The 27,122-nt window shown below is 36.7% G+C and overlaps 1 protein-coding gene across 1 annotated transcript in view; it reads right to left on the bottom strand.

Moving 5' to 3' along the window:
- Positions 1 to 27,122, bottom strand: part of LOC126007743 (histone-arginine methyltransferase CARM1-like) — a 255,607-nt gene that overhangs the window by 6,120 nt on the left and 222,365 nt on the right. Inside the window, 4 exon segments of the mRNA XM_049772770.1 lie at positions 9,447 to 9,584; positions 11,654 to 11,743; positions 13,858 to 13,943; positions 15,137 to 15,218. Coding sequence (XP_049628727.1) covers positions 9,447 to 9,584; positions 11,654 to 11,743; positions 13,858 to 13,943; positions 15,137 to 15,218 — 396 coding nt within the window.

Here is a 27,122-nt window from a genome sequence, read left to right as displayed (position 1 = left end):
AAATCTGATTGTTAAAAAAAAATACCCAAGATACGTCAGAAAGAAAAGGAAGTGACCTGAGGATAGCTTAGTAGCAGAGCACCTGTTTTGCATAAATAAATTCCTGAGTTTGATCACTTGATTCATGCCCAGTGTGATCTCTGTAGCATTGCTATTTGGGATTCTTAGAAATATAGCAAAGTATGTTATTCTGGCACAACCAAAGGATTGTACATTATACACAAGCACTGTACAGAAAAAGGCATCCAATGTTTAGCACACTAAAGTATGTGAGCATTGCAAGCTAATACGAGATCCTCAATTGTACCATCCACTACAAAAGGTTTTGGAGTGCCAATTGTATACAACCCTGAGTCATCACAATAGCACTTACAAAAGGAAAGAAGTACTAGACACATACAAAGATTTAATTTCACTAATGTAATTATAGTCTGACATCTTAAAATATTAATATTTGAATGAAAAATGAATGTTATCTTGTTTTTTAAAAAACCAACAAAAGACAAAGTAAAATATTTTTACATTTACAGGCAAATGTTGGCTATTTTTCTAGCATTTTTTAAATGAACTGATCATAAACAGATGGATTACGAGAAATAAAGTGATAGCTTCCTGGATATGCATGACACCCGTCATAATTTTCCATTTTTCTTCTTGAAAGCCATCCCAAATTCAGGAGAACAGAATCTTCAGAGCATAGGCATTATTGTCTGTAAACCAGAAGAAACATATAATCTATTGTCTTCAACTATGTATGACGGAAAAGCCACTGGAGGTGGTAGTGAATAAAGGGAAATTTATAGGAGTGCACAAAGTACATGTAACTGAGAGAGAGAAGCATTTTCTGAAAAGAAAATTATTCTTTGTTACTTTTGTGACATTAGTGTAAGCAACGCTGCTAGGCAGAAACTCTTTTGGAACTTTTAGAACTAGAATATGATGGAACTATCCAAACCTTTACAAGAGGAGCCAGCCCTATTTGAAGGAAACAATATTCTGGGTTGAGAAAAATAACAAAAAGACCATCATATATCTCTTTATCACAATAACTTCTTGCAGTCCATAAAAGCCATAACAAAGCCCTTTCCTTATGAAGGAATCAGTAATGTAGCCAGGGCCCTTCAGAGACAGGTTTGGACTCCATTGAGATTGCCACTCCAGCAGGGCAGACTCACATCCACAGAACTAAGGCCCTGAAAGGAGATGCCCTGTATGCTGAGACTTCCTTTCTCCCTCTAGGGAAGAGGGATATGAGCACTTGCTAGAGCAAACATCTGGCATGTCACAATGAAGCCTATCACATAGGTCATGTTGCCCCAGTCACTAGGTCATGTTAGCAGACCTGATATGCTGCATGTACAACTGACCAGTAAGAACCTTCAATTCTCCTCTTCAAGCTTCTTTCACAGGTAAGTCCTGTTAGCTATATAACTGTTTAAATACTCCTTCAGGTTACTAGAAAGAGAGAAAGGAAAGAGAGAGAGGAGAGAGAAAAGAGAAAGAGGAGATAGAAAGGGAAGAGGAAGAGAGAGCAAATGAAAGAGAAAAAGAGAAAGCCTGTCCTAGAGACATGCAGGGGGTGGATGTAGGGGTGGGGAGGGAAACGGGAGACATTGATGGTGGAAAAATTGCACTGGCGAAGGGTGGTGTACACGCTATGACTAAAACCCAACTACGAACATTTCTGTAACCACAGTGCTTAAAGAAAAAAATTATTTAAAAAAATACTCCTCCTTGAATAATAATCGTCTCACTGAAGTTGATCTCGAAGGCCTTGGTCCTCTGCTTTCCACCCTGGTGCCCTAAGCTGACCTGAGGTGTGAACTCACCCAGGATCAGACATCACCAGCACAATCTTTTAGACAGTGACATTTATAAAGGAAGACTATTGTGCAGATATACAATAATCAAAGTTGAGAAAGAGAAGGATTTCATTGTGTTCATATGAGACTACCTTTGAGTAGTACTGAAATTAAGAATTTTTTAAAAACAGTATATATTACAATTCAGTTATAAAACCAGGCAAAAATGTATATATTCCAAACAACAAAGTGCTTGGTTTTGTATATAAAATGAAATTCTAAAAGAAAAATAGGAAACGTTAACAATGACTAATGTTTGAGGAGGAGAAAGGGCATAATGAGGTCTGACACTAGATGTAAACAATACTTCATTGCAAGTCTTTTTAATAATTTTATTATTAATGGTGTGACTGTCTTACCTATTAAAATTAAATAACTTTGGAAAGAAATAAAAAGTTATAACTAGAGATCTAACAGAGTTTCATTAAATATGACATCTTTGTCCAATTAGCTTCATTTTCTTTTTAGTTAAGGTTACTAGAATGAAGTATGAGGGTGACACCAGATATTAAACTCATCTCTATATCACACTTAACTATATTTTGTTGGCTTCCATTACTTAATAATTTTTAAATAAAAACCTGATTATCAAAGTTGCAAATCATACAAATGATAGGAATTAATCATACAAGAGATAAAATAATTTAAGAAAAATAAATAGAATATTCCATTGGGGGGGACGAGCAATGGCGCAAACAGTGAGACACTTGCCTTGCATGCACTAATGTAGGACAGACCAAGGTTTGATTCCCCAGTATCCCATATGCTCCCCCAAGCTAGGAGTGATTTTTGAGCGCATAGCCAGGAGTAAGCCAGGAGCATCACTGGGTGTGGCCCAAAAACAAAATGAAACGAAATGAATATTTTATTGGACCTAGGCAGCATGATGAGTGAATGAAAAGAAAAAAATTTAAATCTTGAATTTTAAGTGATAAAAATAGTTAAAAAATGATTTTTGAAAAGCACATAATATAAAAAAATACAGTTTTGGTTTTAATTGACTAAATACTCAAGTAAAATTGTTTTCAAACTTAATTTATATTTCCATTACATTATTGTAAGTATAATTACAAACCTGCTTGGCTATTATTGTCCTCCATCCAGAACTCTAAACAATGGAGACATTGTATTTAGTTTTGGAAAAATATTTTAAAAGGAACATTGAGGACCTTGATATTCCAATGGAGAGGTTTTCAGAATTTCAAATTATTCAAAATTATCCTTATATACGTAAGAGGTTAATGATACTAACCTGTATAAAGGGGGGTCTAGAGCTAAGAAAATTCCAAAATATTTGCACCACCTTAGCTTGATTTTACAACTGATATATTTCTTTTGAATTTAGAAATACAACAAGAATCAATGAGTAGAATTCATAAGGAGTAACTAAGGCCAATGTCAATATTAATTGATAATTAAAGCTGTTTAAGATAGACAGTATAGCTAATTATGGTATAAAAGTTACTCAACTTTATCAACAATAACAAAGAAATCAAAACAATCACATGCAACTTTTTTTTAACTTTATTAATTGATTGGTTCTTGGGCCACACCCAGTAGTGCTCAGGGGTTACTACTGGCTCTGCACTCAAAAATCACCCATGGCAGGCTGGGGGACCATATAGGATGCCTGGAATTAAATCGGGTCCCTCCCCAGCCGACTGTATGCAAGGCTGTGCTATCTCTCAGGCCCCACAATGCAACTTTTAAAAAGTAAAATAATCATTTTGAGGGGGAGGGAGAATTGGGCTACAGTTTGTTTCTGTCTTTGTGCTCAGGAGTGACTCATGACAGTGCTCAGAGGTGGTCTAGGTATTTGAACCAGAGTCATAGTCAATGTGACTGCATATAAAACAAGTGCTTTAATTCTTTTACTATCTCTCTTACCCAGAAGAAACTAAAAAATGATCAGGGTGATCTAGTCAATGAGCAAAACTCAATGAGTCTGACAACAACCAGTTCAGGGAAAGATGTATTGATGTGAATGGAAACTATTTGGCATTTGGGAAAGGCAGTATGTGTCAAATACCTACATGTATTTGTTCTCTGATCTATTTCTAGCAGCTTATTTGGAAATAGTCTTATTGCAGTGGAAGATACATGTGTGAAGGTATTTTGAGCAGTATAACTTGCAATAACAGCAATATTTATAAAAGCAATGACATAGAAATTAATCAGATATTAAAAAGATAATATGAGATTCTCTCTCAGCTTTACACATTGATTCAAAACATAAAACAATAAAATAGATCTAGCTATACAAATTCATCACCCACTGCCATAAAGTTATTTGTAATACATGAACTGAAAATCACCTGAAAGGGTAATTATCAAGGGGTGACATCTGGAAATGTGCTAAGGGATGGCAGAGTAGATAGTCTAATGATTCTAAATTTATATGTGACCATGTTAGATAATATAATTAGACTTGAAAATGATGGTTTAACAAACCCATTTAAAAATGGGCATAAGGATGAAGCTACACTTCATAACAATAAATAGTAATCATAAAACTATGCTCATTATAACTTAGTTCAGGAAAACACAAATCAAAATGTCAATGAGCTATCATCTCATACAAGTGAGAATGATGTATAGAATAAACCTGGAAATAACAAAACTTGGCAGGGATGATATGAAAAATGATCTTTCATTCACTGCTGCTAACAATGTCAGCTGATGCATTCCATGTGGAAAGCAACATGAAGATTTTTCCAAGAAAGTCAGAATGGAGCTCCCATTTGACCCTGCTATCCCACTTCTAGGTATCAACTTCAACACACACACACACACACACACACACACACACACACACACACACACACACCATTAATTTGAAAAGATATAGTCACACCTATTTTCATTGTGATTCTTAATACAATAGTCAGGATATGAAAGCAACCCAATGCCCAACAACAGATGAGTGAATAAAAAAGTTGTGGTACATTGGGAACTTTGGTGGAGGGTGGTCAACACTGGTGGCGAGAATAGCCCTAATTCACTGTCACTGTATGCCTGAAATCCAACTATCAAGGACTTGTAATTCACAATGGCCTCAATAAAAAATTAAGATAAAAAAGATTGGATATAAAACTGAGCTAGAGAGACAAAGGAACAATGGTAGAGGGTGTTATATTTTGGTGATGGCAGTATGCAGTAACTTTGTACACCAACACTAATGTAATCAAGTTATCTAAATGATAACATAATTTTTAAAATTAATTTAAGATAAATAAAATAAATAAAAAATAAAGGTTAAAAAGCTGTGGTATATATGCACAGTTGAGTATTATCAATCACTAGAAAAAATGAAGTAATGGTTTATGGAAAGTTGTATAGAACTGGATTGTATCATGCTAATTGAAATAAGCTAGAGGCAGAGGGACAAATACAGTGTGCTCTCACCCATCTGTGGTTTATAAAGAAACAAAGGATAAGAAAATACCAACAATTAATACTTTTAAAAACCCACAGTTGCCATATTTGTACCTGCCCAGATTCATAGACTCACTCTGTTATTGAAAGAGATATAAAACAAGCTGTGAAAGATTATAAGTATACCAGCCACAGAACCTAAAGATGGCAATCTTGGGAGCAGGGCAGGCCAACTTCCTGGCCTGCCAAAGCCACACCTGCTGCACCCATAACCCCGAATCACCACTTCACTAATGACCCTGATTTACCATTCCTCTATAGCTCTCTGCAGAAACACCAATTTGATCATAACTCCACATATGCTAGTATTTGAACTGTTATCACTAGAATTTTTGGAGTGAGTGCAGATACTCTCCCCTCCTCGCTGCCTTTTACATTAACAGTCCTAAAAGCTGAAAATACATTCCACAAAAGCCATAGTATCAGGAATAGTTTTTGGAATTCTAGAGCCTGTGACAATTTCATTTTTGTTTAATTCTGTCATTCATTTAAAAACACATCAATTGGGGCCCAAACCATAGCTCAGCAGGTAGGGCTTTTGCTTGCAAGAGGCCAATCTGGGTTCAATCTCTGGCATGTCATATGGTCCCTCAAGCCTGCCAGGAATGATTTCTGAATGCAAATATAGGACTAACCCCTAAGCACAACTGGTTATTGCCCAAACATAATAACAACAAGAAAGGACACACTAATTTAGATGCCAATATCAATATGTATCTAAAGGGACTTCACGTTCAAAAACAAATGAAGTAACAGAATGGTCAACTAGCAACAGCTTATTAAACCTTCTGACAATGACTTAATGACCTCATTGTTAGAAACAATAATTTTTTAAACTTAATTTTTATTTTGATCATAGTGGTTTACAAATTATTGACAATAATATTTTAGGTACATATTTACATAAAATCAGGGGGGATTTCCATCACCAATTTGTCCTCCCTACATCTCCGTTTTTGTCCTGCCTCCCATATGCTCTTCCCTCACCCCGAGGGCTGCCAGAATATGTTGTTCCCTCTGTATCTAGCCTAATACTTAGTAGTCTTGCACCTGTTTGGTCCTGGTGCCTCCCTTATTTCCCCCTCTAACTGGGGGGCAGGACTAGCTAGTTCAATTTACGTGGTTTTGTTTGAAGAAGGGAATAGTAGTAAACTGGGGTAAAGGTCTAATATGCAGAAAATAAGCGGGATTCTTCTAGAGGGTCTCCTCCTCAGAGAGACGAAGGAGAAAAAGGTGAAACACTCCACCAGTACAAAAAGAATTGTCAAATATTCAGTGAGGATTCCAACAATAACGCTAAGCACCACAAAAAAAAAAAAAAAAAAAAAAAACAGCCACGGTCTTGAGATAAGAACATGGCAGAGCATATAATGAAAGAAAAGTAAAGAAAAGAAGAGAAGAGAAAAGAAAAGAAAAGAAAAGAAAAGAAAAGAAAAGAAAAGAAAAAAAGAAAAGAAAAAAAGTGTAAATGGGGGCAACAGCTTCAATAACCACACCAAAAAAAAGAAGTCAACCAAAAATAGATAGGTAAATATAATAATAATGATAATAAATGAAGATAAAAAATAATACATATAAAAAGATAAATAATATTTTGTGTTTTGTTTCTTTCCCTCCTGCCTTGGCACAGTAAATATTGGGGTCATTCCAAAAGGAATTCACTTGGCCTAAGAGATATGGGGTTTCTTCGCCCTTGGAGTATATTGTCACGGGATCAACTATAGCCTCTGTTCAGGATCCTTTACTCTCCCGGTGGTGTTTTTGTGTTGTTTGGAAGATTTCTGTTCCGTCCTAGGTGATAAAATCAGACCTCTGTATCTATCGATCTCAGTATCTGCATAGTTCCAGGGATGGGACTTATGATGAAGTCAGTCTTTGTGGTTCTAGAAGTTTTGTTCCCTCAGTGTCATTTTAATCCATCTTCTGTGGTTGGTGGTCTTGGTCTTGGCACCTAGGATAATGCCTTTTCTTGTGTTTCCAGAAGCCCCATTCCATTACAGTTGTCTCTGCCAGACCTTTGGAACTGGGGATCATGGTTGTTGTGCAGGTCGTAGTTCAAACCCTAGACTAGGTCTTTTTTATTGGTCCCAAGATATATACAGTCTGGCATGATTCTAGTAGCCAGTCATTTGTAAATTGCGATCTTGGTTTTTGGACCTACCAACGGGTGACAAGACTTCTGATTTTGACTAATCGATGGCTGATAATGTAGGATAACCTGTTCTTAGGTCATGTTGTTCCAATTTTCCTCGTTGTCAGGATATCGGTGTTCCAGTAGTATTAATGTTGTCCCGGATGGGGTTTGAGAAACAATAATTTTTATAAGTTTTTTTATTGCTGAACTTTTTTTCTTTCATTATCTTTCTTTTCTGGTACTAATGTTCAAAGTTACTTCTGAACCCCACTATTGAAGTAACAACCTATGATTCTCCTACTATCACTAAATCAACTCTGTTTCATACTTTCTTCTCCCAAACTACCTCATTATTATTTTTTTTTACCGAGTTATAATTTGATCACATTCTGTTCTTTCTCTTCACACCTTCCAAGTACTCAAGACCTCCACTTATGTCCCTGTGTTTCTTCCTATTAATATTACTCCTCATCCCTATCTTCTTAGCCTGGACTTGTTAGGTCTAGATTCTAGTATCTGATGTTTATTATTTTTATTTGCTTTATTTAAAGAGCATGCATCACATAGTTGATAATACATTTGTTTCCAGGTAAGTGGGAGAGAAATTATTAGTACCAGAAACTTGAACTCTATTGTAACCTATGACAAACTATAAAAATTAAAATTAAAAAGGCCAGAGCCATAGTACATCAGTAGGGTGTTTGCCTTGCATGTGGCATTCCAGGACAGACCCAGGTTTAATCCCCAGCATCCCATATAGTCCCCAAGCATGCCAGGAGCAATTTCTGAGTGCAGAGCCAGGAGTAACCTGAATGTCACCGGATGTGGCCCAAAAATCAAAAAAATGAAATAAATAAAATGAAAACCCATAAGCAATAAAATAATTTAATTACATCATAAATGTAAGAATTATGTAAGTTTACATGTTTAAAATGCTTAGCCTTGGGGATAAATAATGATTTGGGAGCTATTCAGTTTGTGTATTTGGGGGCCACACCCAGTGGTTCCAGGGCTTACTCCTGGTGAGGTTCAAGGAACCTTATGAAGTACTTGGGATCAAATCCCTGAGTTGGCCATGTGCTAGGTAAATAACTTGCCTACTATACTATTTCTTTAGCTCCTAATGATTTTTTTTTTAATGGCACTTTGACTATATAGTGGTGAGCTCTGTCACTGGAGTGTTCAATACCAAGAATAGGAGGGAGGGAGAATAGAAAGTGAACAAAATAATCATGGATTCACCTTTTTTTTTTTTTTTTTTTTGGTTTTTCGGGCCACACCCGTTTGATGCTCAGGGGTTACTCCTGGCTAAGCACTCAGAAATTGCCCCTGGCTTGGGGGGACCATATGAGATGCGGGGATTGAACCACAGTCCTTCCTTGGCTAGCACTTGCAAGGCAGACTCCTTACCTCTAGCACCACCTCGCCGGCCCCATGGATTCACCTTAATGATCTGAGCATCCTTACACCACTCTGCTGCTCTTTGCTCCTCTATCTCCCCCAGGAGTAGCTCCAACAATGTCAAAGAAAGTGTTTTTTAAATGTGATAAAGCAAAGTAACCACTATAGAAATTTAATGGAATCTATCCCCAAAGGAAGCAGCCATGTCTGATAATGTCCTTACAATACTTTTATTCTCTGCAGCATAGATCATGTTTGTATTAAATTTCTATATGTGTGCATCTGTGTGTCTAGACATATATATGTAAAGTTAGGAAGCTGAATTGGAATTTAATGACATCTGATAAGTAGTGTTCAATATTTGGCAAGTATTCCCATAAACTGATGGATTACCTTCCTTTCTCCACTGTCAGAACAGTTCCCTTGAGCTACTGGAAGCTTCTCTTTTTTGTGATTCTCAGTTCTGCAAACTGTGTAGCTGCAGACATCTTTACAAAACTCAGTCAGTCCATTTTAGCTATCCCCATCTAATGCTGCAGTCTGCTTCCTCCAGTTTCCGACACTCAAAGCCCAGTAAAACAATGCAAAATGTCATTCTTAATTATTCTACTTACTGTTTATTGGCTATAAATAGCACTTTCCCTGACAGTGTCTCCCCTTCTTTGGCAAAGAGAGGGGTCTTCAGAAGGCACCGCACCTGATACCAATGAGTTAGAGGCTCTGTTGGGGCTGTTGAGAGCCAAACAGTTACCCTGTGGAGCAAGAAAAGAATGAAAAGTATTTTCCAGTTCCATATATATATATGTATATATATGTGTGTGTATATATGTATATATATTCATTGAACTAGGAAGGAAAATTAGTAATTCAGTGGTTTTCATTGCTTTTGGTGCATGGGATATTTGTAATATCAGAATAGCTAGATTTATTAAGAAATTATTATGTACTAGATAATACATGTAGAGTTTTGTGTATTCTGTACAGAAAAACGTCCAAGTTCAGATGAGTAAAAGGACTTACCCAATATCACACAGAAGAAAACTAGAGAGTCAAGCTTCAAACTCATACATACACTTGGTTGTTCTGTTAATCTGCATTTCTATTTTTCTAAACTTTATTTATTGATTGATTGGTTGACTTTTGGGCCACACCCAATGGTGCTGAGGGTGTGGCTCTGCAATCAGAAATCACCCCTTGAAGGCTGGGGGGACCATATGGGATACCAGGAATTGAACTGGATCCTTCCCAGGTCGGCCACATGCAAGGCTAATGCCCTATTATTGTGCTTTCTCTCTGGCCCCTAATCTGTATTTCTAAATCAAAACTCATTAGAAGACCAATACATAAACTTAAAAATATACTTGTTTAAAAAAATGGCAGGAAAAATATTAAAAAATAAAAAATGGCAGGGATGTCTGGAATCCCACCTCTTACTGTTCTGATATGGCTTACTGAAACAGTTGTATGTTTTCTTTTAGCATGGACATTGTGTGTGTGTGTGTGTGTGTGTGTGTGTGTGTGTGTGTGTGTGTGTGTGTGTGTGTGTAAACTGAGGTCGATTACTTTGTGGGAAGAAGTGAAAACATCTTACTGAGCTTCAGATACAGAAATAATCTGTCCTTGGGTTAGACAAGAGCTTTGAGGTAATAAGGTTATATTAAGCCTTAGTTAAATCATTATATTATTTTTGATTTGAAGATTTGAGGAGGAAGATTTATATAATTTAACTGCTTAGTAATACAAAGCATACTTCTTTCAAATTATATTCAGCTATATTATGAAGCAAGTTTTCTACAGATATTTAAGGCAAAGCATTGAAAGAAAAACTTCCTTGAAGTTTATCTACAGTACCGTTGCCAGAAGAAGTTCATTACTTGGGATATTATTGTGAGAAAGTATGGATTTCTAGAACCACACGCTGTGTTGAAGAATAATGACTTGCATGTTATTATCCTTTTATCTGAGCATTCTAGGAATCCTTTCCTTCTGACTCTCTAAGTCCTCTGAGAGTTACCATAGAGCAAAGGCCACTTTTTACCCAGTAGGTGTAATGTTTAGTTTAGATGCTTTTCTAAGGAAAGGGGGAGTGTATAGTAACAGCAATCTGGTAGCTGGTCAATATTCTTTATTCCTTACAATATTAATAAGAAATATATGCCTGCCAACTTATTAAAAATAAAACTTAATATGGTTACCAAAGTGAAAGAAAGTACTATTTAAGAATCATTATCTAGAAGAAAATCAGGAAATTCTAGAAAGCGATGGATTCCACATCTATCTGGATAGAACAAGAAAAGAAGGCTGAGTGAAGGAAAAAAAAATAAGTAGACAATATTGAAATGGAAAAATCTTATTCTTTTATTACAAAACTGAGATTACTAAGTAGTGAATGGGGTTCAGGGTTGGAGAGGAGGAAGTGAGAGGTGGACTAAAGATGATATCATCACAGTGATAGAGGGCCTACAGTACTTTTGTGATGGTGAAGGTGCAGTAACTTTGCATACCCAAATTGAAAATTAAAACTGTTGCAATAATGTTACATAAATTACATTTTATAAAAAAAAGAACAGGAGAGTTGAAGTCCCAGTCTCTCTCATCTGAATTCCAATCTAGTTGATTTAAGCCTTTATCCAAGTTAATATGACTGTAGACAATTTTTGCTTTCACTATCCTATAAAATCTATAGGTATCTTTAGCATCTATGTTTATTTTCTTAAAATGTGGAAAATAAATATTGTTGAAATCAATCTTTTCAACTCAAAAGTTATTAGCACAAATGGCAAGGATAGCATGGAGAATAGGTAAGGAGTGTTATACTTACAGAGACCCAGCAAATGCCACATCAAACCAGAATGCCAGGCCATGGATGAGGCCGGATTGTGCCATTTGAAATACAAAGGGGATTTCTACTCTGCAAAGAAACGAAAAAGATATAAAGAAGAACCTTGTTGGAATGATTTATTTGTTGACACTGGCTACATTTGTGAGATCAGTGGGGATATTCACAGAATATTTCCTTTCCCTTGTAATCACTTTTGTTTCAGTAGCACAGATCTCTACAGTTTTGATTAATGCTTGGGTGATGCCACACATCTGAGAATGTTGCTTCTTGAGAAAACTCTGCACGTTTCTATAATACTGTACTGCAGAGACCAAAAACTCCACACCTGGTACAGGGGTTGATGACTGAAGAGGCGGGCCATTCAGGACACAGATGACACATATCCTCCAAACATCAAAATATTGGCTTATCCCTTAATTTTCAGCTTGGCATTGCTACAAGATTTATGTGGATCAATAAATGTGAAGGTAGTGAATTGTATTATCTGTCTTTTTTTCTTCAATGATCAGCATAGTCCTGAGACAGGGTGCTATACAGACAGGGTGCTATACTAGCTCCATTGTTGGGTAGACAAATATACAGAGAAGTAAAACTGGCATAAATTGTATAGGGGATATATATATATATATATAAAATTTAACTGAGGTTTTCGACTGTTATGGTAGTATGAGTTTGTGCTGATTGGCATAGTCCCTTCTGTCCACTGTGCCATCAAAATGACAAAATCGTCATAAACAGCTAAAATTCTAAAGTCAGTCTCTTGCTCTCTGCATAAAGAAGGCAAAGTATAACCTGGCTGCATTTTAATTTCATTTTGTTTGTTTGCTTAGTCACACTAAGTGATACTCGGACTTTCTCCTGGTTATGGACTCAGGGATCATTCCTGGAGAGTTCAGATAACAACACCTCATCCTCTATACTATCTCTCTGGCCCTTAAATTCTTTAATTAGAAAAAGATTTATGGGGCTAGCGAGGTGGCGCTAGAGGTAAGGTGTCTGCCTTGCAAGCGCTAGCCAAGGAAGGACCGCGGTTCGATCCCCCGGTGTCCAATATGGTCTCCCCAAGCCAGGGGCAATTTCTGAACGCTTAGCCAGGAGTAACCCCTGAGCATCAAACGAGTGTGGCCCGAAAAACAAAGCAAAAAGAAAAAGAAAAAGATTTATGACTATTGACCAACTCAAATAAAAAGGGCAAAGTACTATAGAGATAGGTTTCCCAAAGAACTGATATTATACACCAGAAATAAATCCTTATTTTTTTCAAGTAGAACCAAAAAAGAACAAAAACTAACAATTACCTCTAAAAAGAGCCACAGCCTGTAAAATGAACAAAGGATATATATTATGGAATATGCACCCAACAAGTTGTAGTTCCAAATAGTGTAATACCTATCTTTAACATATCTCAATTATGTAACCATATGTAACTTAATTGGTCTATATTTCTTAATCTCTTCCTTGATAAAATTGAGATTACAATTGTACAGTTTGCATAGATTTGTTGTGATAATTAAATGAGTCATATGAAAAGGCTCAGAAGACTGTCTTTTATTACTATTTGAAGGGTTTTCTTCTTAGTTTGTTTTTTGTTTTTGTTTTTGTTTTTGGTAGGGTGAACACCTGGTAATGCTCAGGATTTACCCCTAGTTCTTCATTCAGGATATATGCCTGTTAGGCTAGGAGGACTACACAAGGATCGAACTCAGTCAACTGAGGGCAAGGCAAGTGCCCTACTCACTAAGACTCTCTCCAATCCCTTTAATGTATTTTATTGGATTCTGGTTGGTTTTTGTTTTTTTTTTTTTGGCCACACCCAGTAACACTCAGGGGTAACTCCTGGCTATACGTTCAGAAATTGCTCTTGGCTTGGGAGACCATATGGAATGCGGGGGTCGAACTGCTATCCGTCCAAGGCTAGAGCAGGCAAGGCAGACACCTCACCACTCCAAGCCACCACTCTGGCCCCATGGATTCTTAAAGGAAAACTAAAGGAGACATCATTGTTTTCATTTGCAATAAATGAGATAAAGACCTAGTAACATTGCTTCTGTGTATGTTCTGTGTATGAATTACACCTAAAACCCATCCCCATTGTGAACAGCCAAAACCAGCTTAAAGTTTTAAGGATGGGAGAGTTAGTGGCAAGATTTTAAAAATGATAAGCAATGATTATTTATACAAACCTGTGAAGATCTGCCTCTTCTGCATCCATAAAATTTACTGTATATTTGACTGTCCGAGCCATCAAAATCCTAATGTCAAATGTGTCCTGTCCAGGATGGAGTGTGTTGGGGAGAGTGACAAACAAACAAAATGAAGGTATTATTTTTCTGTCAGGATAAATTAAATTTAAGTAAGGCTGTGATCTACCTTTCCTCTTGAAATTTTAACTCAACAAGAGTTGTTCAATGAGAACAATATTATTAATAAAATTTATTATTTAATGTTTACTTTCAGCCAAATACTAAATGCTTTTTGAAGTAAAATTTCTTTACTAGGTGATCTGATTTAATCATCAAAATATTTCTGTAGCAGATATTGAACAATATTTTCCTGTTTGTATGTTTCTCACCTTTCAGGATGTATCTCTTTTCCATAATTCCAGAAAGTTTCTGGGAAATTTAATCTTCAGCCAGATTTGGTAGTTTACTCAAACCTGGTCAATCAGAATATTACTTCTAAAGACAACAATTTGGTTTCACAGTTGGGTACATTCAGAATGTATCAAATTAGCCATTGCTTTATTAGAAAAGGCAGGCTCCCCTGTAGGACCTGGACTTTTAAGAATCTAAGACTGGAACTTCTACAACCTTCTTATTACAAGGGAGATCCTGCCCAGAAATAGAATCCTGTCTAGGAATAGAGTGAAATAAAAGGAAATAGCTGACAGAAAAAAAATCACGTTCTGGTAACACTGTCTGAACTCCCGTCAATTTTGAGTGCCAATAATTCCATTTTAGCTTAAGCCAGTTTGGGCTTCTTTACCCTTCTAACCAAGTTTAAAAAAAATCAAACTCACAGTTGTCCAAGATTACAAAGCTTTGTGGAAACTTAATTGAAGCCCAAATCTGTTTAATGATTTATTGTGATTTTTTTCTTTCACTTCTATTTTGCCTCGAGTCAACAGACTCAATGAGAGAATGTGAATTATTGACCAAATAATGGTGTGTTAGTATATCCTCAGGGTAGATCAGCAAAGTAGGAGAATTAAAAGTCCATTACTGAAATTAAGTCAGGAGATCATGTTTTCAACAGTATGATTTTCTGAGGTTTTCTTTTCGGGGGGTGGTGTAATTTTTTAGGAGACCATAACTAGAAGACTTGAATACACAGTAGCTGAAGGAAATTTTCCTGAACTTGAACAGATAAAGAAGCATAGAACATCCCAAGTATAGAAGGTAATGACTTAATAAATTATGTGAGAAATACATGGGTGGCAAACCTCCAAGAGAACACACTTACCACTATTGGCTGCCTGAAGTACTCATCTAAAGCAGCACCCTGGAGACTAGAAAGATTGACCCCATAGAAGCACTGCTGATACCTAAAATAAACAATTCAGTCATATACCATGCATCTTTCTTTTCATCATAGTTCCTAAGTCCCTTTAGCATTGATGTGCTGTGAGTTAGCTCTAACATGAAGATATGTGAAGGGCAACTGGTTTCTTTGGAATGGTGGAGAAAATTCTCTCCAGAGAAATTTCAGGACTATTTTAGACTTAGAGTGGAGAAAAAGAAAAGCAGTATTGAAATCAGGTGAGAAAATTTTTTGTGGCAAAATTATTCATAATGATGGGGCCAGGAAGACCTATAGGCTTCCACCTTTGAATCTCAATGCTCCAAAGAGGCTGCCTTCAACCTAGATCAAGACTTTAGATCACCAACTTCTCTAAACAATCTAAATGTCTTAGGAATTAAGATCCTCTTTTCTGTTTTTTTTTTTCATAGCACTGGCCTGCACCTATTTGATAGCATAGTGATCAAAACCGTGCAAAATAAATAATACTCTTGATGAACAGAATATGTCACATCACAATTCATTATGGACAATTTTTCCTGATTGATGTTTAACGACATCAAAATCAGTGTTTCTCACCTTTTTCCAACTATGGTGCCCTTCCAGTTTTACTTGCTTCATATGTTGCTTACCACACTCATTCTACAAACTGGCCGTTAGTCTCTTGTCATAGCCCCCAATTTATGGAATTTTCACCTGTGGTCTTTTTAGAATACCTTGGGGATGGTTAACCAATGGCTCTATGATTTCTGGATAAGAAATGTTTATGTAGATTACAGGAACAGGCATATATACCAAATTATGCATCCTCCTCTCAGGAAACCAAATCTATAGTACTGCTGGCACAACTCCGATGACTCTGTCCTATTTTTTAAATATGATTTTTATTTTAATTATAGTGGCTTACATATTGTTCACAGTACACAGTAATATTCCAGGTACATATTTACATTGAATCAGGGTAATTCCCACCACCGAATTGTCCTCCCACAACCGCTCCCATCCTGCCTCCCATATCCTCCACTCCCCTCGCCCCAGGGGATGCTAGAATGTGTGGTCCCTTCTGTGTCTAGTTTGTTACTTAGTGGTCTAATAGCTGTTTGGTCTTGGTGCTTCCATTACTGCCCCCTCTAATTGGGAGGCGGGACTAGAAAGTTCAAGTTATGTGGTTTTGTTTGAGGAAGAGAAAAGTAATATAATGGGGGTAAAAATCGACTACGCCAACTATGAGCAGAGTCATTCTAGAGGCTCTCATCCTTGGTTTGAGGGACGAAAGGGAAAAGAAGGTGAAACACCACAACAGTTCAAAAAGAGGAATCAAATTAGATATCCAGTGAGCACTGCAGCAATAGAAATATGCCCCACATAGTTGCCATGGTCATGAGATAGGAAATATGACAAGGCGCAAAGAGAAAGAAGAGAAAAGAAGAAAGAAAATGTAAATATATAAGTAAAAAATGGACAACTACTTCAATATCTACCCCCAAACAAAGAAATAGACAAAAACTAGATAAAAAATAATAAAAAATAAAAAAGAAGGATTATTTAGTGTTTTTTATCTCTTCCCCCCCCCCACCCCCCTGCATAGGCACAGTAAATATTGGGGTCATCCAAAACAGGAATCCCCTTGGCCTAAGAGATACAGGGTTTCTCTACCCTTGGAATATATTGTCATGGGATTATCTATAGACTCCTTTTACGTTCATTTACTTTCCCCTTGGTGTTTTTGTGCCGTATGGAAGACTTCTGCTCCGATCTGGATGATAAAAACAGACCTCTAAATCTAGAGGTCTCAGTCTGTGCACAGGTCAAGGAGTGGAACTTATGATGAAGACTTTCTTTGTGATTTTAGAAGTTCTGTTTCCTCGATGTCATTTTAATCTGTCTTCTGTGGTTAGTGGTCTTGGCCCTTGCGCTGAAACTCGGATGGAGCCTGGGATATCGTCTTTCGTTATGTTTCTAAAGACTCGTTCAGTTGCAATTGCCTCAGTCAGGACTCTGGAATTAGAGATCATGATTGTTATGCAGGACGTAGACCAAACCCTAGACTAGGGCTTTCTTGTTGGTTCCAGAATACATACTGCCCGGTCATGGTTCTATCAGCTGGTCATCTGTAGATCACGTTCGTGGCTTTTGCACAGCCCATAGTATGGTAAGTCTTCTGATTTTGTTTTATCATTAGTTGGTAAGGTAGGATAACCTATTCTTATGTCCATTTGTTCCCAATTTCCTCGTTGTCAAGATATCATATTAGAACTGGCACATGTTGGAGTTCGAGTAGTATTCAGGCTGTCCCAGATGGGCTTTGGTTCCTGTAGCTGTTGTGAAGAAATGAGTCGATTCTATGTCTGGGGTTCAGGATTCAAGTCTGGACGGTCGGTGTATAATCTTCTGGAATCTAAGATGGATCCATGTGACATATTTTCAAGGTGGGAGATTCCCCTGTATCTGTCCTATTTTTATGGAACTCCCACAAAACAGATCATGCCACCAGCAGAGTATGTGTTTTTTGCTAGCTAGGTGATAGTCTGATGTTTGCTGAAGTTCCAAAGAATATTTGGCTTATAGCACTCTTTCAGAAAAAAATTACAAAGCACCCCTCTGGAAATTTATTTTTAAAAAATGAACAAACAGAAAGGCCCCTACTCTCATTACTTCTGAGGCTACTATAATACTCCTAAACTGTTCTAGCACCCCCATCCAGAGATGACTTTTAACTACTTTGGGAAAGAGTGATTTTGAGTAAAGATCTAGGGTGCAAATTAAGAGCATCAGTACTCACCATGTGAATGCTTAGCTATAGCTATTTGTATCCAAAAAGTCCCTTAGATTTTGTGTTTTAGTTTCTTTATCTCTAAAATAGAAAACTATAGACTCACTTTGTAGGATTATAGTAAGGATTGAATAAATTATTTCACATGAAGAACTTTGAACAGTGTTCAGCATTTGATTACTTTTATATAAACCTTAGCAATTGTTTTGAGAAATTTACCTCCTATCATCTAAAGGTGACTAGAGAAGGGTTTCCAATCTGATTGTCTTATGGTATTACTTGGAAGAGCTTGCTAAACTCAAGAAAAGGTTAGGGAACCTTAACACTAGTGATTGAAAATTTATATCCTGAGATTCACAAGAGGCTTCCCTGTAAGTATATATAAATGTGTCACATAATCTGTGTATCAGAAAAGAATTCGATTAATCATTACCTATCTTCATCCAAACCTATACCACAAGTATACAGAAAGCAGAGGGAAAAAACCCCAACAATATAGAATAAACATTAGAAAAAGTTGTGATAGAAGGACCACCAAAAAGACTCTAAACTAGGGGCTAGAATGGTGGCACAGCAGTACGGCGTTTGCCTTGCATATGGCTGACCTAGGTGGACCGTGGTTCGATCCTCCCATGTCCCATATGGTCCCCCAAGCCAGGAGTTGTTTCTGAGTGCGGAGCCAAGAGTAACCTCTGAGCATCACTGGGTGTATCCCAAAACAAAAACAAAGAAACAAAAAGACTATAAACTGACAATTAAAGTTTCAAATATTTTCATAGAAAGAAATGAGAGAGGGAGAAAGTGTAAGATCCACTGATCAACTAAAAGATCCTTCAAGATTTTGTATACTTCTCAGCTTTGAGTTTCTTATTGATTCCCTTTATAATAGAATATTAGCCTCCATTGTTGCCCTCTGAATTACTACTGAATCTTTAAGACTCAATTTAAATATTTCCCCTAAAAATATTAAGAACTCATGTTACAATGAATATTTTGGCATTATACCCTTAAAGAATAATTATTTAACTCATTAATATACATGTAGCACTTAACATGAGCATGACATCTTTCTTTATGTGTGTGTTGGGAGGGATATTTCTGGCCATACTTGAGGAGACCATGCAATCTTTGGTATTAAATATGAGGCTTTGGAATGCAGCATATCCCATCCCTTTGAGCCATCTCCCTGTCCTGTGTTGTTTATTTGTTTATACTGATGCTGGGAACAAATTTAGGGCCTCACACAGGTAAAGGAAATACTTTACCACTGAGCTATATCCTTTGCTACAGTTCTTGAATAAATAAGCTTTTATTTTTAAGGTCTTTTATATTTTAAGGTCTTGGTCCTAAGCATCCTTTGTGTGGGCCTAGCTGCCAATAGGACAAAAGAGAACCAGAAAATAATTTGTTTAAATTCCTGGGGCTTTATTTTGCATTTCCCAAAGCCTTATTACTTGTTTTCTAATGCCCTACCAAGGCCAGACATAAGCTGGCCACAGGAAAAGAGAGATTGTACATCATTTTATAAGTACACATATTGAAAACAAGACTGCTATAATATGAGAAATTGCTTGGAAACAGAACATTAAATTTTACCCATTTTCTTCTGTTTAGATTTCCCTCATTATCACAAAAGGTTTATTAGAGGAAAGGAGGAGGAAAAAGAAATAGAGGGATTGAGGAATGTATAGTGGCAAAGAAAGAAGAGGAGAGAGAGGACAGCGCACGCGCGCGCGCACACACACACACACACACACACACACACACACACACACACACACACACGAAACTTTGCAGAGAACCATGATGAATTCAACCTCATCTGTCCTTTAAGACCTCTTGGAAAGTTTTTAAAAAGTGCAGATGCTTGACCATTGCCATAATCTAATTTATTTGACCTGGTGATAAAACTCCACATATAGTTGTTGCTAAAGCTCAAACTATGATTCTAATGCAACTATGGTTGAATATGCAACTAAGGTTGAATAGTGCTAAGTTAACTTTCTAGAAATATGAACTTGGTAAAGGAAAAATCATTTCTGTCAAAGATTGAAGTTGAAAATGGTACTTTGTTCTATATAAGGAGCCTCAGAGCTCAGTGGGGTGAAACTGTGTCCTTTTGTGTGTGTGTGTTTGGTACCAATTAAAACCTAGCAGCCACAATCAGTGTGGTGCAATTGGGCTCCACTCCTAGGGCAGACGGAGAGCCATAGGCAAAGAGCCAACTGCCTGGGTCTTAAAAACTTTCTGGCTGGATTATATTTCTAATTCTTAGAAATCTAAACTCTCCTTCTGAAATGTGTCATTAACTAATTAAAGCAGATGGGCTCTGGCACTTCTTTGGGTCTCTGTAGATACTCGGTGGGGGGATAGATCAGGAAATAAATCTGTTCATACAGAAGCTGAGGCTTCATCAAATGTGGACTTTATTTTTCAAGATATTTTGGTCTTTGTGAATGGATTCTCTGTAGTTTTATTCCTCCTGGCTTCAAAATTTCCAATAATATACTCTATTTCCTTCTCTGCTTCTCTCTAATTCAAGCAACATGTATAAATTTCTTTGAGTAGAGCCAGAAGGAAAAACAATCTTATCTATTATCTATGTATAACTATACCCAGAGAACAGAAAGAGGCGATCCATTTGCCATCATGTTAGCATCTTCACTTTTTCCACTCAAAATCTACCTTGGAAGCATCCAGGAATATGTCCCCTTTCTGTTCGCTCCAGTTCATCATGGCCTTTTGTTTTTCCTCTTCCTCACATCTCTCCCTGCTAGTATCCTTAATCAGTCTCTGAATGTTGGTGGTACAGCATTTTGTTCTCTTGCAGAAGTCTTCTTTTAGATTCAAAAAGAGGAAAACTGCCCAATATGAGCAGCCCTTTCTCTTGCTAGTATAAAAACACATCATAAGGCCTGAGATATGGTTTGATGGGACCATAGGACATAAAACACTTGCAGGGCATGTTTGACGCCATGAATTTGATCCTGAATGGCATGGTACTTAAGAGCATGCACATATGATCCTTATAGCCCCTAGAATTACCAATCCCCGAGTACCATGTCTTCGGGACAAGCACTAAACTGTCTAACCCATACCACCGACTAAACCATCATCGGTATGGCCCCACTGTCTTCCACTCCAGTATAGCTGAGTGTGTCCACTAAACAAAATTAAAACAGGAATCCACAGAAATAATGCAAAGTTTAAGTAGCTTGCCTTGCATCATGCTGACCATTGTTCAAATGCTTTGGGCCTATAAAAATTGTACAGGGTTACTCCAGTGCACCGAGTCAGAATACATTCTGAGCACTATTGAATGTGGCCCACTTCTCTTTATAAATTAAATTAAAAACACATTCGCACATCAAATATCATATTTTATCTTTTTTGGGTGGGGCACACCTGGATGCAGGGATACTCCTTCAACTGCACTCAGGAACTGCATTCCTGACATAAGCTCATGGAATCATATGGAGTGCCAGACACTGAACCTTAGTGTTCACTGAACCTTGACACTGAACCTTGGTCAGCTGCAATCAACGTAAGCACCCTATGCACTCTGCTATTCCTCCAGACCTTAAGATTTTACTTTAATAAAAAATATTTGTAGCTTCATTTACATTATAACCAAAAATTCAACCATTCCAAATGGAAGGAGGGAAGGAGGGAGGGAGGTAGGGAGGGAGGGAGGAAGAAGGAAGGCAGGAAGGAGAAAGGAAGGAAGGGAGGAAGGAAGGGAGGATGAAAGGAAGGGAGGGAGGGAGGAAGAGAGGAAAGAAGAGAAGAAAAAAGAAGAAAAGAAGGAAGAAAGAAGGAAGGAAAGAAGCAAAGAATGAAGGAAAGAAGAAAAGGAAGGAAGGAAGGAAGGAAGGAAAGAAAGAAAGAAGGAAGGAAGGAAGGAAAGAAGGAAGGGAGGGAGGGAGGATGGGAGTGAGGAAGGGATGGACGAAGGGAGGGAGGGAGGAAGAAGAAAGGTAGGGAGGAAGGGAGGAAGGCAGGAAAAAAAGGAAGGGAGGAAAATAAGAAGGGAGGGAGGGAGAGCGGATGGGAGGGAGGATGTAGGAAGGAAGGAAGGAAGAAAGAAGGAAGAAAGCAAGGAAAGAAGAAAGGAAGGAAGCAAAGGAAGGAAAGAAGAAAAGGAAGGGAGGAAGGAAGGAAGAAAGGAAGGAGAAAAACCCATTTTTCTATATGATACTGAAACAATTTACTATTATTTTAAAGTATTATGATCTACCAGAACTTAAAACTAAGTCAATGAGACACATATATGAATTAGAAACTAGAAAACTCAAGTAAGGATCTAAGACTGATGAATGAGGTGAAGGATGGGTACTGTAATGTTGTATGACTGAAACTCAACAATCAATATTTTTTGATCTGTATCTCTTGATAATATAATGGAAAAAAAAACAAAGATAAGTGACACCCAAGTCTCACATAGCAATAAATATGGAATATTAAAGGATGATTAGAATGATTTGTTGAGAGTGCCGAGTACAATATTTGTCTAAGAATATGTTGTATCTCTATTTAATTATTTATTTGTTTTTTTATTTATAGTAGAAAATGAGGTTTACTTATTTTTGACGATTTTCTGCATCACTAGACTGTGGCTATATCATTGCATAAAGTGTATCTGTGTAATGATGCTCAGTGCATTAGGTGGCTGTTTTTTGCAAATGTGCCTTACGACTTTACTTATGATATGTTTGCACACTTTGGGTATGTGTCAAGTGTCAATTTTTATATAAAGGAGTGGAAGAAATAGAAACATAGTTTTAAAAAGAAATTAAGCTTCTAGCTTTTTTTTGGATGAGAAGGAGGAAAAGCAGGGCTGTAGAGATAGTACAGAAAGTAAGGTGCCTGTCTTGCACACAGCTCATCAGGGTTCTATCCCATATGGTCCCCTCGCATTTCCTGGAGTTATCCCTGAGTGTAGGATCAGGAAGCATTACACACTGCTGGTTATGCCTTCCTATACAAACAAAAAAGTTCTGAAATTAGGATGTCTTTATCAGAAACAGTGAATTCATGAAAACAATTATGCTGGAAATTGTTTTACCCAGCAAATGTTGACTTTTCTTCTGGTATTAGTACCAAATTTTCTTCTTAAAATCTCTCTTCTTACTCTCAGTTATTATAGCTTATATGGTATTGACTCTACTCTAATTGTAAAGGTTAGCATCTGGGTCAGTCACAGCCAAAGAGATCATCTTATCATCTGAGTCATGGTGATGGTGCACAAAATGTAGTATTTAACCCAGAAGAATCAAATCTATGACATGATTATTATTTTAAATTGTTTCTGGAAACCTTGAAAGCAAATTTATCCAAGGGTAGAATCTAGGAGAGAGAGAGGAGGAAGTGAAGCAAGAAGAGACAGACAGAAAGACAGATACAAAGAAAGAGATGAAGGGATAATACTTTAACCAGATTAACTGAAGGCCTAATTTTGTGTGACGTGAACATGAATTGCTTTGGAATATGTTACTTATTTTTTGCCTTCCCACAATCCCCACAAGGAATAGAACCAGGATCTTCATATAAATTATTTTAGCTCAAAGTATACTGAAGCTAAATTGGGATGGTGAGGTAGATGTGTGCTGTGATTGGCAATTCTGTCTCTGGAAATGAACAGTTCTGATGTTCCAGGATGTAGAAATGGAAAGATTGCAATTACTCTCTGATAAAAGGGCAATAAAAAGTGGAGCAGGAAGGCATCTTCAACAAGTGGTATTGGGACAACTAGTCAGCCACATATAAAAAGGGAACTGAACCTCTCCTTAACAACATACACAAAGATCAAACCAAAATAGATTAAAGAGCTTCAGATCATACCTGAAACTATAAGACATATAGAAGAAAATATAGGCAAAACACTCCATGACATTGAGATTAAAGTCATCTTCCAGGCGAAAACACCACTGTCCAAGCAAGTGAAAAGAAAGATAAACAATTGGGACTTTCAGCAAACAAATTAAACCGAGAAGCTTCTACGCTCAAAGGAACCAGTGATTAAGATACAAAGCTCACACACAGAATGGGTGAAACTCTTCTCCCAATACCTATCTGATAAAGGTTTAATATCTAAAATATACAAGGTAGTGACAGAACTTAACAAAACAAAAATATCTAACCCCATCAGAAAATAGTGAGAAGAAATAAACAGACATTTTCTCATAGAAGAAATACAATGGCCAAAAGGCACATAAAATATTCCACATCACTAATCATTAGGAAGATGCTAATCAAAACAGTGAGGTGTTCATCTCACACCACAGGGACTGGCACACGTCACAAAGAAAAAGAACAACTGGTAAAGGCATGGATGCAGGAAGAAATGGTCCCTTATTCACTGCTAGTGGGAATACTTCCTTGTCCATCCAGGTTTTCTGGAAAACAATGTGGATATTCCTCAAAAAACTAAAACTTCAATTCCCATATGATCCAGCAATACCCTCGGAACACAAAAGCAAAATACAAAAAATGCCCTCTGCACATGAATGTGCAACACTATTTACAGTAGTCAGAATCTGGAAACAACCCAGGTTTCCAACAACAGATGAGTGGCTAAAGAAATTGTGGTATATTGACTCAAAGGAATATTATGCAGTTGTTAGAAAAAATGAAGTCATAAAATTTGCCTACATGGATGGACCTCAAGACTATACTGAGTGAAATGAGTCAGGGGAGAAAGAAAGTATAGTTTCATTTATCTGTGGGATACAAGAAAAATAAAATACAGCATGTTAACAATATCCAGAGACAATAGAGACAAGGTTCAGAAAGATTAGCACATGATATGAAGCTTACCACAAAAAGCAGTATGCACAGTTAGAGCACTAACTGCATTGACAACTACCATGACAATGATACTAAGAGAGAAGTAGAATGTCTGTCCTGAAGATAGGCAAGGGGTGGGCAGGAGAGAAATGGGGAACATTGGTGATGGGAAAATTACACTCACCAATGAAAGGGGGTGTATATTTAACGACTGAAATGAAGCTATAAACATTTTTGTAACCACAGTGCTTAAATAAATAATTTTTAAAAGTAAAGAAATGGAAAGATTGTATCCCTGGTTACACATGTTATGCATTTATTTGGAACCAGTGTAAGACATTATTTAGACAATTATGAATTTGACATGGGTTACAGAATGATAAATATAAAAATTGAGGAATTTTTTAGGATATAAAGGTCAAGAGCCACATAAATAAACAGAAATATAGAAAACATTAAGACTACATAATAGTATCTGAAAGCATATTACTGTTTCACAATCAGTTGAACGTAAATAAAACAAGGTCAGATGTTGCATAGGTCACAATATTGTACAATCATATTCTTGCAAAGGTTCTTTCTCTGTGAAACTCAGTGCCATATACTTGGCACTTAACAAAAAAGCGAATTGTATCACATAGTAATTTTAAATATTTTTATTTGGCCCACAAGGTATTTCTATGAACTAGTGGTTATTAGGGAAGAGTGCATTTTGGGAGAAATATAAGGAAAATTATAAATAGCTAAGCCAAAACAAGTAAAAATTTCAGGTCAGTGGTAGAATTTGCTTAGAAACAAATCATCCAAAATCTTCTCAACAGAAGCCAGCAGATTATCTATTCAATTAAATAGATTTCCTTAAAAATAATGTATTTATCAGGATTATTATAATCAGTAAGGCATTTCCTCTGAGAGTGAAAAGATGAAAGTAGGGATAGGGCATACTATTTATTCACAAAGCTCTGAAAAAAAAACTGGAAAATGCATTTTCATTCCTTATGTAGGCATACTACCTTTCAAATGTCACCTCAGAACCTTTCAGTGTTACCTGCCTTTGGTATCTATAGTCAGGTGTTTTGTTTCCTCTGTATCAAGATGTGGCACATATGACCAAACAGTGCCTCACCTCACATCTGCACTGTGTCACTCCCCTCCTGATCCAGAATCTTGGAAGATGAGACACCCTGAAAACCACTTATTGTTTGTACATGTATAATTCAGAAATGCAGGTTAGCCCATGTCTTAAGGATAACAGTTGATCAATGGGAAAATAAGAGTTAGAGGAAAAATTAATCTCTGATTACTATAAAAGCCATCTTCAGAAAATGATACAGAGTATGCGATCACTTAGTACTTAGCTAAGTGATTAATTGCTAACTTAGCACTCCTTGCCTCATTCTTATTTATTCTCATTATTATTTACTCTTTCTTATTTATTCTCTTTTAAAACTGAGATTAATAGTTGTAGTTTATAAACATTACCTACCCTCATGCTTTCCTAAAAACAGAACTGAGAGAAAAATATGGACTCTTAGACTTCCAAGCCAGCTCGATGATAAAATCCTCCTCAGTACATGGTGGCTAACAGGGAGTAATGACGCTTGATATGTAATTTTATCAAACTGTTAATTATCTATTTGGTATTTAATTATAATACTTACCATAGATGAAGGATTGGGCTGTAAGGTGATCATGTGCTTAAAGTTTGAGGAGTGATAAATATGTCATAAGGGGTATGCACATATTTTAACAACAGCAAAAGTTTTGAAAAATTATAGTTTCAAGCAGTTAGCTCCTAATACTATGAAATCAGAAGGCTTCTGTAAAAGAATTTAAGTAAATATCTCTTTGGTGCTCCAAATTCTGCTGTGCTAAAAATAAGTACTAGAATTTCACAAATGGAATTCATATCCCTGAAACAGAAATTCCTCCATCTCTCCTCTCTAAACAAGAGAATAAACCAATAATAGAAGAAAAATAGAAGTAAACCAGTAATAGAAGAGCTGCAAAAGAAATTTGAGGTGACAATTTGACAAATCTTATATTTTAAAATCAGGGTTCTGACATGGAAAGAGTTGACATTAACATCCGATTAGGGTAGCTGAGCAGAGAAGGAAATAAGTCTTTAAAATCACTTCCCAATTCACCTGAATCCTTTAAATCAGTAGAAGCATATTTTTTTTTAGCAATTATTACCAGAAAAGAACAGACTTACCTTAATTAAGACTATAAAATTTTTCTGAAACTCTGGGTATTGCAAGACAACTCTGTTCTCAGGATTTGTCCATTGTCTCTAGACTGATGGTTTAAGCTTAATTGTCAGTCTCATAACTCAAGCATAGCTAAGCAGAAAGTGCAATTCTTATTCTA

The sequence above is a fragment of the Suncus etruscus genome, chromosome 1 (assembly GCF_024139225.1).
Source record: "Suncus etruscus isolate mSunEtr1 chromosome 1, mSunEtr1.pri.cur, whole genome shotgun sequence".
Classification (NCBI taxonomy): domain Eukaryota; kingdom Metazoa; phylum Chordata; class Mammalia; order Eulipotyphla; family Soricidae; genus Suncus; species Suncus etruscus.
This window is presented reverse-complemented; position numbering and strand designations above follow the sequence as displayed.